General features: G+C 45.1%; 1 protein-coding gene across 5 annotated transcripts in view; it reads left to right on the forward strand.

The window, feature by feature from the left end:
* Positions 1-6,483, forward strand: part of Hsl (hormone-sensitive lipase) — a 455,124-nt gene extending 448,641 nt beyond the window's left edge. For all 5 annotated transcript variants that reach the window (XM_068349817.1, XM_068349815.1, XM_068349816.1 and 2 more), the window contains one exon: positions 3,767-6,483. In XM_068349817.1, coding sequence (XP_068205918.1) covers positions 3,767-3,997 — 231 coding nt within the window. In that variant the 3' untranslated portion in view covers positions 3,998-6,483. The remainder of the gene's footprint in view (positions 1-3,766) is intronic.
* Positions 6,484-13,315: the final 6,832 nt, after the last annotated feature.

Here is a 13,315-nt window from a genome sequence, read left to right on the forward strand (position 1 = left end):
AATTTAACTATTCAATTTAATTTCATTTCTTTTAATATATATAATTTATTTATACTGTATATAAGTTTTACTCTAGTGTTATTTATATACCCTCTCATTGCATGAAATTCGAACACATTAACCCTTTAATTATTTTCCTTACTTTCATCTAATTATTTTCATTTTATGATTTGATTACTTGTCAGCAACAGCAGCCCTCTCAGGCAGGAGTCTCAAGTACTTCAAGATATTTCCAGAGGAAGAAAAATGAGAAGCACACTGAGCAAGGTCAGGGCTCTGGCCCTTTTTGCAAAGGTAAAGGACCTCGACAATGAACGCCTTCAGGTCGAGGGTTGTGTCCATCTTTTTCAAGAACGATGGATTTTTTTCAGTGGGGCCAGACCATGGTATCAAATGGTTCTGGGCTAGTTGTGGAAATTCAAACACCCTCCAAGATGAATATATTTCGGGCCAAATCCTGGGGCTCAACTCCTTTGTCAGAAAAATGCAGACGAGAGGGTCAGAGCACGTAGATTTATAAAATTCCTGGACACTTTTCAGTATACCGAAGAAGGTCTGAACAGATGAAAGAGAATCCTTGACCTTTCGCCTCAACAGACATCAATTGTGATGCATTCAAAATGACGACCATAGCCGAAGTCCTCCAATTATTACACCAAGGGGCCTGAATCTGTAGGTTTTAAAGAAATATACTGGCACATCCCTATTGTTTACTGTCATATCTCTATTGTTTCTCAGATTCACCCCTGCGTACAGGTTTGGCTAGGAAGGAGCACTGACAGGTTTAGATTAAAGACACTCAGACTCTATATAACTTCATGCTTCCTAAGATACTAGCAAAGTCAGGGATAAAACTGCTGCAGTTTCAGAGAGTTCAGGTCATTGCGTACTTGGATGACTGGCAGATCCATGAAGAGATGAGAGAATTTTGCCTCACATACACAAAACTTGCCCCTAAAGTTCTTCAGGATCTAGGGTTTATGATCAACTTTTCAAAATCAATTCTAGTTATTCAAGTGGTTAGAGCTTTGCTAAAACAAGTCACCCCCCTCTGCCTTATGAAGGTGTCTTAGAGAAGATCCTTTAGTAGCTGACCCAGTTCTGAAAACCAGGATGAAAGACCTCGGTTGGATGTAAAGGACGGCTGCTTGAAAGGGACTCTAGGACACATGTTCCCAGTAACCGATTTTCTTTAAAAGGATTCTTAGATCATAGACATCACAAAATGTTCTTTCCAGTTTGTTCACGTTGGTTCCTCCCCCGACATCCATGATTCTAAATACAGATGCATCCACGTTTCGGGTATTCATACTAAGGAAACCTAGGTTTTAGGATATAGACTCAATATGCAGTATTTCACCCAAATGAGATGGAACTGATGGCAGTATTCCCTACATTGAAACAGCTCAGTTTAAGAAGGAACTTGCACATGACAATCTTCATCAAGACCTTGGAGTGTAGAAATCCTTCGAGGAGAGGGATTTGTTTCTCACCCTAGTCCACCTTTCAGGTGCTATCAGTGTTGTGGCAGACACCTTGTCGACATAAGATGGCAGTGAATACAGTGGATCTTAGACCAAAGATTCTCCTACTATAGCCTCAACATTGTCCTGGATCTCCAAGTGGAAATGTTTGCAACAACGGATGACCAAATACTTCTGCTCCAAGTATCTTCAATTGTGAATAAGATGTTGTCTTCTACCATAAAATTAAAATGTGGAATGCATGGATGGCCTTTCTTAGGGATAGGATCTCATGCTAGATAACCTCAGGCTTCCTGGCTTCCTTTCTTACCCACTTTGAAGATCTAAAGCTTAATCTCGAAAAAAAATTTTATACAACTCTGGCTTGACAGAACCTCTCAATAAAGCTTGTAAGGTCTATTTAGATTTTGACATGTTTCACAGAATTACTCAAGTCCTTTGCTTTGCAACAACCATCAATACCGTCTCCTTCGGTGTCCTAGTCACCTGATATTATGCTTGACTTTTTGGTCCAAAGATTTACTTCAAAAGGCTGTATTTTTAATAGCCTTAGCCTTATGAGCAGGAAATGAACTTGCAGCATTCTGCAATGAATAGAAGTTCCTCACTCCTTGCTGTCCCCTTCTCTTTTCAGCCAAAAAAGGGATTTTGACGAAGGAAAAATCTATGTATGGGCGAGGGACCTGTGTCGCCCAGTGAAATGCTCCTTAAAGCACAATTTCACAGGTATAAATACTGCTAAATATACCAGAGAAAAAAGTTGCATGGAATGCCAGGAATATACCCAGCTCGCTCACCCCTATAGGGTGTCGGTATTAAAACTGGGGCGAGTGATACCAAGCCTCTCTAGAGCTGGAACCCTCTTTATATCTCGGCTTTACAGCCTAAATTTGGTACCCACTATCCATTTTCTACCTTGCAATCATATTTGCGAGATCCTCATATGAAGGTAATGTAGTCTTTCAAATGCCCAGTTCAACAGGGTTTTTTTTTTAAAGTTCTTATGACCTCACTCATAAAAAAACCCTGATCCATTCTCCATTCTTAAAACCCACGATGTGAGAAAAATTGCCTCTTCATTAGCCTTTTATGCTGATGTTCAATTTCAGGATATCCAGAACTGTACAAGTTTTTCGGGTTATTGGGTGCATATAAGCACTACTTGAAAGAAATCCAAAGAGTTCAAGAAGTATGCATGGTACTCAGTTCAATTGTAGTACCTATGGGGGAAAACTGGATGAGATTTTCAATTGGTCCCATCAGCAGATTTGCCACTACAGTCACCCAGCTCTTCTTCAAAAGATGTGAGTGGGTTGACTTGTTAGCCATTTCCTTTCACTAATGTAGTAGTTTACAAATTTACCTTCTGAGGCTTTGGTACTAGACTGGAAACCGCCCAGCATCTAACCTCAGTAAAGGGGTTTTGACGAATGTTAAGCCTATATTTAGGGAGGTGCTGTGTTGTCCTTAAAACCCTCCCGTCTCCCTAGACTCGGGAAGGAAAGCGAGAGAAAACAGATATATAAGCGTTAATACGATGATTATAGGACAAAAGCAAACACCTGGATAAGCATTATCTTCTGCATTGGTAATGGTTCATTAATCAAATGAATTCAGCATTGGAGGTAATGTGTACAGATCAATAAAGCCTGAATCCATACACACAGTGAGTTTGTGCCCTGCTCCTTGATAACTAACTAACCCTAGGAAAGAGAAAGCAATATTTCTTCGGTATATCGGATCGCATTGGATTCCACACAAGGAAAAGGAAATGAATGAACTATATGAGAAGTAATGAGTGATAAGAAAAAATAAAGTTAAGATTAGTAACATTAAAATAGATCTGTCATATCTAAACTATAAAGAGAGACATATGGCACTTTGTTTGACAAAAACATTCCCAGTAAGTTTGAACTTCTGAAGTTCCAATGATTCAACTGCCCGATTAAAAAGTCAGTAGGTCAACAAGCCTATTATTTTTACGAAGAGTCCCTGCTTCCTGATCCCACTACTATGTCACAGTTACTAGACACATGTCAACTCTTCACACTTTTGTGCTCTGTTGATGGAGGATCTCTGGGTTTCTCTCATCATGCACAATTAGGCTCTGTGAAAGTAATGGTTTTTTTTTTATCGTAAAAGTCATTTTACTTCAACAACCTGCATCATAAATTTTTTATCAAACGTTGTATAATTATATGTCTGAACTAATTTTTCCTCTACATTATTATTACCTGGAAGATGTAACTATTAAAGATTTAATCACTCATTTTTTTTTTCAGACTGTTGAATATGACTTTTGTCTGGACGATGATGTAACTATGGCAAAGATATTGAGGGAATTGAACGTTCCCGTCACAATTGACATATTGAGCCGTCTCCCTCACGGTTTCTTGAGCTTGTCGATGGTGTCTCAGGAGGCGCATGTTGGTTGTAAGAGAGCAATTTATCGAATTCAAGAACTATTAGGCATAGATCAGGAACAAAGTGAAGTAGAAAACGCAGCAGAATAATTGCTTTTTATTTTTATTTTTTCTTTCATTGTTGTATCTTATCTAACTTCAGGTTTGTATGTTTGTAATGGTTTGTATTATACAGCATAATTAATTGGTACATAACTTTGGTAGACTTCCCATTAGAATTCTGGTTATTTTAAGAACTGTGGTTATTAAAAGGGCATTATTAAACTTTAGGTTGTATCCAGTCAACTTGTTTGAAAATATTAATCAGAAAATGAAGTCTTGACGTAAAAGGAAAGAATAGCCGTTTATTTTTGGAAAGGTTTTTAGCATAATATATAGTTCATGTATCAAATAATGACTTTAGCTTTTAGTTGTTCATACAGTGCTGAGAGATCTTGCCTACCTAGGTACTTTTACTATACTATACAATATGATGTTTGGATTCCCTGAAAGTACTGGAATTGCATAATATCCAAACAATCATCTTTAAAGATGGACAAATTTATGTAATAACAAAGTGAAGGGATTAGGAGGTTAACTATATTTTACTTGGAATCTTTTTTCCAACTGTTTTTTTCAGTGTATGGTCTACATATTCATACTTTGGATCATAATTATTTATTTGCAAATTTATTTCCTGTTTGCAGCTTTAGTTTTACAGGAATAATTTACTCTTTTATTTGTTTAGTTTGTTTGTAAATTAATATCGGCTACCCTAATCATACAGTGCTCGAATTTTTTTCCTGCTCTTTTGTTCAATACTCTCTTTATAGTCGAGATCTTTATGTTTTGTGCTATTTATTCGTGTAAGTTCTAAGTTAGAAGAAAGTTCTTTCATGTAGGAGACACAAGTTACTGATAATATAATTATTGACCTTTTTTTTTCTCACTTTGCAGTCAAGCCTCTTGAACTATGTATTTCAGTTTTCATTCCCATTCAAGAATCGTGAGTGACTGGTTATCTAGGTAAATTACTTTTCCTTTCTCCATGTCTTGTGTATATTTAGAGCAGAATTGTGTATGATGCTTTCTTTTCTGAGGACCTGCATTGCATAACAGGCTCATTTTGAGGATTTGCACCAGCATAGTAATATGATCGAACCGTTGTTCTTTTCTGTACTTGTGAGCCTCAAAGTTGTTTTATTCTATTTTAAGGGGTTTGCTTGTTAGGAAGTTGGCTCATTGGTCACAGCTCTCAGATGATATTGATATTTATCTCCGTGGAAATTGTGCCCAGATTATCAGTATTTCTTCTTATAGGTGCTAGAAAGTTAATACACCACATGCTGTTTAGAGACCGGAGATTCCACTAATTACAGTTATTCAATATTCATATCACATTGAAGGGATTTAGTACCTACAGTGATGGTGTTTATTAGTAAAAAGATCAACTAACAACTTTTTTCAGACAAAGTTGGCCATCTTTTTAAACGGTATCATTGCTCGATACCGTTTACCAAATACAACTTTTCTAGTTATATCTGTCAGTTTTTAGCTTCCTTTTTAGGAGGAGATTTAAAAATTTATGGAGATTAGCAAATATGGTTTACCATTTTTAAATTTGAGTTTTTGTTATTGATAGCAAATTTTATGAATTTGAAAGCATGGAGTAATGTAACTGTAGATAAACAATGGTAAAACTAATAATTAAATTTAGAGTTAATATTGTTTCATATCAACTTTGTTTGGCTCAAGCTTCCATCAAACAATTTTTGTGAAGTAAAAAATGGAAACGATTATTATAAATTTCAAGTATAGTGCAGGTTTCAGGAATGTCTATTTTTTCTTTATTTCTGTATCGTTACATTTTCATTTATGCAAATATTACTTTCTGAGCAAGATATGTGATTATAGTACAGTTGTAGTGTGTCTAAATTTTCAAACTTGGCTGTGATAAGTTTTTTTTTTCAGCCCTGGACATGTACTATAGAAAAGCATTTCTGTAACTGTACCAATTAAATTTAATTTGTTGAGTAATATATTTTGAATCTGTGTTATGCAACAGATAGGAAAAACTTGTCTTTGTCTCTCAATTAAGTTGTCGCTAACATTAAGGTTGTAACTGTGGTGCATGAATAACTAATGCCGTTACCTTTGAACTGAGGCGTCCTTATTTTTTGTATAATATGAAATAGAAAAGTTTGCGGGACCTGTTGTAATTGAAAGGTTGAAGATAAAATTATATAGATTGTCATTACAGTTTTTGCTACAGTAGTAGTTATATTGAATATGCTGGCTGTAAAGGATTACAGATTTTATTGGTAAAGCTGTAAAATTCTAGATATTGTAATTTAACGAATTTCACATGTGTTGGTACAGTAGTTGATTTCAAATTAAAAACAAGGATTGTAAAAGATTTTTAATAACTTTAGAGTGGTACAGTAGTTGATTTTGAATTTTTGAATGAAAGCAAGGGTTGTAAAAGATATTTTTTATCATTAATAACTCTAGAGCTCTAAAGTACTGTAGTCATAACTGAAGTGACTAGTATCTGAGTATTTTTTTCTTGGCAGAGATTATTGTGAATTTTTAGCCTCTGGGAGTATTTACAAACATAGTTAATATACATAAAGAAGGAGATACATTTTAGCATTTAAAAAGCCAATCTAAACTGGATGCACAAGCGCTAAGTACATTGAAATTCTGTTTAAAGAATATCTAACACATTCATTGAAGTAGGAAATTTCATGACTTTTGAGATGGAACTGAAGATTAGATGAACTTTTCTAACTAACAAAAACATGGGTTTTGGAAGGTTTTCTCTATTTTTGTTTATAGGAAACTTATAGATACCAAGTCCTGTATTACACTGTGCTCTTTAAGAATGAGGCTGGTTGTATCCAGTAGGTTTACTCTTAAATAATGTGCTCTTTAAGAATGAGGCTGGTTGTATCCAGTAGGTTTACTCTTAAATAATGAGTCTACTTGTATCCAATAAGTAATGTGACCTGCCATATTATGTTTACTTGTGCAATAGTGCAGTTACTCATGACGAATGTCAAACTTCTAGTCTGTTTATGTACATGTGTGATAAGAATAATCAATATTTGTTCCAACACGAAGTACTTACCTCGAACTACTTTCTTAGGAGGATCTGGGATCTCCTTAATCACCGACCAAGAGTTTTGCGTAGTTCCCCCTCTCTCCGTCACCTTGTCGGGGCGGAAGGATACTTACCCTGGGGCGACCCCGGGTCAGCGCGTGAGGCCACGCTTGTTAGCTCGTCAGTAAGCGTCTGGTCGTGGCGTAGATTACATCTCGCCGCTCCCTCTCACTTATCCCGTCCGATCACCTTGTGTACTATGTGTTCCTTTGTGTTCCTCATCCCTTGTCCCACGTGTTCCCTTGTGTTCCCGTTGTGTTCCCCACCTTTCCCTTGTGTTCTTGTGTCGCTTGCGTGTTAGCTTTTTGCCATGGATTCCCAGCGTCGCTGTCCCGGGCCCCATGCTGGTAAGTCTTGCGGAGCATGGCTCTCGAGGCCCGAGGTCGACCCACACACCTTGTGCTCTTCGTGTCAGGGGAAGAAGTGTTCCCTGACCTCCACGTGCCCTGAGTGCGAGTCTTGGCTGGAGCTGCAATGGACCTTGTTCGCTAAGAAGAAAAATTAAGGCGTCCAAGAGATCTCCGAAGAAGACGGGCCTTGCTTCGCCGCTTACGTCGCCCTCAGCCCAGTCAGAGAGAGGTTCTACTTCACCTTCCCCTACCCAGAGTAGGGGACGAGGTTAGTCCGTTTCGGGGAAATGGCCTATTGCCGTTCCCCATGAGTCTGATGTCGGGGAATCTGTGGATAAGGGGCCTTCGCAGACGAGTCGGGGTCTGCTAGTGTGGTGGAAGTGTGTTTAGTGGACGACGGTCTGGGCACGTCTTAGGTGAAGACCCGGTGTGGGGGAAGCCCGAATCAGTGCCTACCCCCACGCCCGAGCAGTGTTTTTCAGGTTCAACGGGTTCCAGGGGTGGTCGGTACAAAGAAAGGTGACCCACGTGCTCGTCGGACCCCGACTCCATCGTGTGGACAGCACTTGGGACTCCCTTCAGGTCCCCCATGAGGCAGGAGGAGGAATTCAACGGGTGGTTCGCCGCTCGCCCCGCCATCCACTCACCCCCGGCCCCATCAGCTACGCTTCCACCAGACTTCAAGGAGCCCTCGACCCCAATTTCCAGACCAAGGACCCCCAGGAGGCTTGTCATCGAAACAGACGACTCAGCAAGCTCATATTCTTCGGACGATTACTCTTCCTACAGCTCCTACTCGTCAAACAGTTCCAGTGGACGGGACTCCAGGAGGAAGAGGAAGCGTTCCAGGAGGAGGAGACCAAGCTCCCACGTCAGCCCGGCCAAGAGGAGGTTGAAGTCCTCGAGGAGGAGGCAGGAAGAAATCTTCATCAAGGAAGAGGTACATTACCGTAGTCTGACAGCGTCGGGAAGTTAGCAAGAAGGTTGCCGCTCCATTGCCTGCCTTGGTGGCTGCTGGAGCCGCTTCCGTACCCTTGCACAGTGTCTCTTCGGCTCCGCCCGCTCGTCGGGTGCAGCCGCTGGCACACTTTCAGTTGCCCCGACCTAGTAAGTCAGAGGCTCCATCCGTGTGTCGGGAACTCCTGCTGGTTAGACCCAGCGGCTCAACTCCAGGATCTTTCGTCGCAGCGGCCCTGGCCAAGTTTCGGGATACGCCGCTGCCGCGACCAGCGCCATCCGGATGGCCCGGGGAGGGGGTAGACCCATAACGGCTACCTCCGCTCTGGCAGCTCTACCCGTGACGGAGGCAGCCGCTCCATCACCCAACCAGGAGGGGAGTGATGCCTCCGCACCCACAGATCCCTCCGTGTTCGATGAAAATTCCGACGCGGAGGTGCAGATCGTGGACGAGCTTGTGGGTTGAGGCGAGTGCAAGCTGGACGAGGTCTCGTCTTATCGTAAGGTGTTAGCGCTCATCCGACGGCACCATAGGTTAGACGAGCCTCAGCCGACAGCCGAGCAAACTTGGCTCTCAGGTCTGGGCAGGATGGTGGACAATCCTGTCCAGCAGAAACCATCCCTGACCCTACCGTTAGCACCCGATGTTGCCCTGGGAATGGAGCATGTGAACCATTTCGTGTCAGGCCCGAAGAATTCGTTGAGGGCACAGGGTTCCTTCAAGCTCCTACAGGGTCTCAAGACCCAGAAGAAATTCTATGTGGCAGACGGTCGACACTCAGGGCCTCACACATTAGAAGCGGCCGCTACCCTGAACCAGGGCAACACGGACGAGCGCAGCCTAAGCGCACGGGTGGTTTTCTCGCAAGCGGAGGCCGCCATGATGGAGGACACCTCACAAGACATCGTTAACGTGACGTCACCTCTTTGCTGGACTGGTGGGCCTGTACGTTGGCAGGTTTTCAGCTCTCGCACGACCTGTCGGACCCTGACAACCAGGCTCTTCTGCAAGAATTAATCTGCTCAGGGGGTAAAACTGAAGTTTCTTACTTTTCAGTCCCTTACTCAGACGGCCAACTGGGTCCTGAGGAGAAGGGACACTGTACTGAATAGGTTATCCCGTAGGCTCCCCGAGCGAGAAGCAAAGTTCCTGAGGAACTCTCCCGTCTGGTATGAGACAGTGTTCCCCCTTCAAGAAGTGGCCGAGACAATGAAGAGGGTCAACAAAATGAAAAGTATGGCCGAGCCCAGACAGCAGTTACCTATGCGACCCCCTATGAGAAGACATTCTGCAGACGGGGGTTACCCGCCTACGCCTCCGGCTCTTCCTGGCACCAATCTCCTCGGCCCTCCAGGAGGAGTGGTGCCCAACCTCAAGCCACCTTTAGGCCCAAATTCTCAGGGTCAAGGAGAGGCCGTTCCAACCGTCTCCCTAGAAGGAGATAGGGAGAGAGGCCCCCTACACTTTCCCACACCTCAGGTGGGGGGATGCCTCAAACATTATTGGCAAGCATGGCGGGACAACGGGGCGGACCCGTGGATGGTGACAGTTCTCAGGGAGGGATACAGGATTCCCTTCCTGTCAGAGCCGCCCCGTTGATCCCGAACATTGGGCAGAGTGGCTGCTGCCCAAAGACTTGGAGAGGAAAGCAGCGCTACAAGCAGAAGTGGAGGCTATGCTGAGCAAAGGAGCCCTACAACCCATGCACGAGCTGTCACCGGGCTTCTACAGCAGACTTCCTGGTGGAGAAGGCGAGCGGGAGGTTGGAGGTCAGTCATCGACCTCTCAGGCTTGAACAAGTTCATCAAGAAGACCCCCTTCAAGATGGACACACCGAAGTCGGTCATGGCAGCCTTGAGAAAAGGGGATTTCATGATGTGCCTGGATTTCAAGGATGCCTACTTTCAGATTCGCGTTCACCCCTCCAGCAGGAAGTTCCTCAGAGTAAGGTGGGGCTCTCAGACCCTTCAGTTCAGGACCCTCTGCTTCGGCCAGTCGACGGCACCTCAAGTCTTCATGAGAGTCTTCGCCCTGGTGTCGGCCTGGGCACACAAGCAGGGCATCAGGCTGATCAGGTACCTCGACGACTGGTTGCTGCTTTCAGCCTCAGAGGCAGCCTTAAGGGAGCAAGGCTCACTCCTGTTGAATTTCTGCAAGGACCTCGGGATCACGATCAATCTCAAGAAGTCGCAGCTAGTCTCCACCACCGGGATGACGTACCTGGGGATGGTCCTAGACTCCCAGCTGACGAGAGCCTTCCCCTCCCAGAAGAGGCTGGACAACCTGGACCAGGTGATTCAACCGTTCCTAGCGGGCACTCCGGTGAGGGCCAAGGATTGGCAGAGGTTAATGGGTCACCTGGTCTCGTTAGAGAAGTTGGTTCCACAGGGCAGGCTCAAGCTCGGACCGATCCAATGGAACCTGAAGGACCTCTGGTCAGTGGAGGAGTCCCTGCAGAAGATAGTCCCGGTGTCCCCTTCCTCCAAGGACACACTCCTCTGGTGGTCCGACAGGAGACACACGTTGAAGGGAATCCCATTCGGCTCCCCTCCGCCGGAGATGCTGCTCTTCATGGACGCATCGAAGGAGGGGTGGGGAGCTCATCTCCTCGAGGAAACAGCGAAGGGGAAATGGTCAGTGGAGGAAAAGACCCGGCACATCAATCTTCTAGAGCTCATGGCAGTACAGAGAGCATTGGTAAAATTCGCCCGTCTCCTCCGAGGGAACTCGGTGGCACTCATGTGCGACAATGCCACAGTGGTGGCATACATCCTAAAGCAGGGAGGCTTAAGGTCGAGGGAGTTGTGCGATCTCACCACTCAGATTGTAGAATGGGCCGAAATGAACCACATTCCGCTAATGGCCAGGTTCATCCCCGGAAAAAGGAACGTCTTGGCAGACGGACTGAGCAGGGCAGGCCAAGTGGTAGGGTCAGAATGGTCCCTCAACCCCAAGTGGCACAGGAAGTACTCCGACGTTGGGGCTCCCCAGTGATAGACATGTTTGCCACAAGACTCAACGCAAAGCTCCCCGGTCCCAGACCCGACAGCAACCTTCGAGGACGCCTTCCAGTACCCATGGGACAACCTCGACGTCTACGCCTTTCCCCCCTTCGGGATTATCAGGCAGGTTCTCAACAGGCTAAGACAGTCCAAGTCCACAAAGATGGCTTTGGTAGCGCGCTGGTGGCCGGAGAGAGAGTGGTTCACGGATCTTCAGGACCTGGCCACTCTTCCTCCTTGGCCCAGAACGGCAAGAGAAGACCTGCTAAGTCAGCCTCACTTCCGAAGGGTACATGAAAACCCACAGGGGGTGAGGCTACACACATGGAGATTATCAAGCGCCTCTTAAGGAAGGAAGGCTTCTTGGACAAAACTGCGAACAGGATGTCGGGCTATCTGCGGAAGTCCTCATGCGTTGTGCACCAGGGGAAATGGGCAACATTTGTCAAATGGTGTGCCACTCAGAATCTGCGGCCCCTAGACGCTTCGGTCCACAATATCGCAGATTTCCTAGTGCACTTGAGGGACGACCTAGCAGTCTCCATCCCAGCCATCAAGGGAGTTCGGGCAGCACTGGGCCAGGTTTTCCAGCTCAAGGGCATCAACCTGGGGAACTCGTGCCACATCTCCATGCTCATCAGGAGTTTAGAGCAGTCTTGTGACCCCCCACTCCTCGAGGGTTTCCCAGTGGGATTTAGCCAAGGTACTCAGGGCCCTCTCGAGGCCCCCTTTCGAACCACACAAAGATATTCTGGACAGGGACCTCACCCTCAAAGCCGTCTTCTTGCTAGCGCTGGCCTCGGCTAAACGAGTGAGCGAGCTCCACGGACTATCCTTCGAGGTCTCCCACTCGAAAGGTTGGAAAGACATGACTTTTAAGTTCTTGCCAGAGTTCGTGGCGAAAACCCAGAACTCGGCAATTGCGGATCCTAGGTTTGAGGAATTCTCCATTTCAGCAATTCTGCGTTCGGACAACCCGGAAGACCTGCTCGTGCCCCGTAAGGACGATCAGGAAATACCTCAGCAGAACGGCCAAACTCGGACCAGCTGTTAAGAGTTTGTTTGCTTCCACAGGTCCAGTCAAGAAGGCAGTTTCCAAGAACACTATATCCTTCTGCTTGCGACAGGTTATAAAAAGGTCTTATGAGAGTGAGGGCTCTACGGTTCCTGGTACCCCGAGACCCCATGATATTAGAGGTCTTAGTACCTCCTTGGCCTTTGACACTAACATGGCAGTATGTCAGATCTTACGGGCCAGTGCTTGGGCTAGGCAGTCCACCTTCACAGCCCATTACCTCAAGGACTGTACAAGGAAGTCCCTGGATGCCCTCTCCATCGGACCAGTCATTTCGGCTATGCAGCAAGTTTAGTAGTTTGGGACCCGGGTAGCCCGTGGGAAGTAATCGTAAGCGACACAGGTTCCTCCTTACTATCCCCCTTTTCCCCCTATATCCTATCCTTTATCCCCCATCCCCCTTGTGAGAGTGGGACGCTGAGGCACATCATGTCTGGATTATAATTAAAGGCGAGTTGTACATAAGGTAGACTTTTGCGTGCTTTCCCCTACTCTCCTACCTCTCCCTGGGCAATCCAGACCTAGCCTCCTATCTAGGTCGTGTGCCTCAGGAAGTCTCGAAAATTCCGAACTGTAAGCCACTCCCTCATCCTAAAGTATAAGTCTCCCAAGAAAGTAGTTCAAGGTAAGTACTTCGTGTTGGAACAAATCACAAATATTAAGTAATTTGTATTTTTCCTAACATTACTTAACTCGAACTACTTTCGGGTTATGGCCCTCCCATCCTACCCCGAGTATCTTACAGGAGTTCGAGGAGGATTTAAACATACACTTACTGACGAGCTAACAAGCGCGGCCTCACGCGCTGACCCGGGGTCGCCCCAGGGCGAGTATCCTTCCGCCCCGGAGCGCCCCAACAAGGTGACGGAGAGAGGGGGAAC

Source organism: Palaemon carinicauda, chromosome 26 (assembly GCF_036898095.1).
Source record: "Palaemon carinicauda isolate YSFRI2023 chromosome 26, ASM3689809v2, whole genome shotgun sequence".
In the NCBI taxonomy this organism is placed as follows: Eukaryota; Metazoa; Arthropoda; class Malacostraca; order Decapoda; family Palaemonidae; genus Palaemon; species Palaemon carinicauda.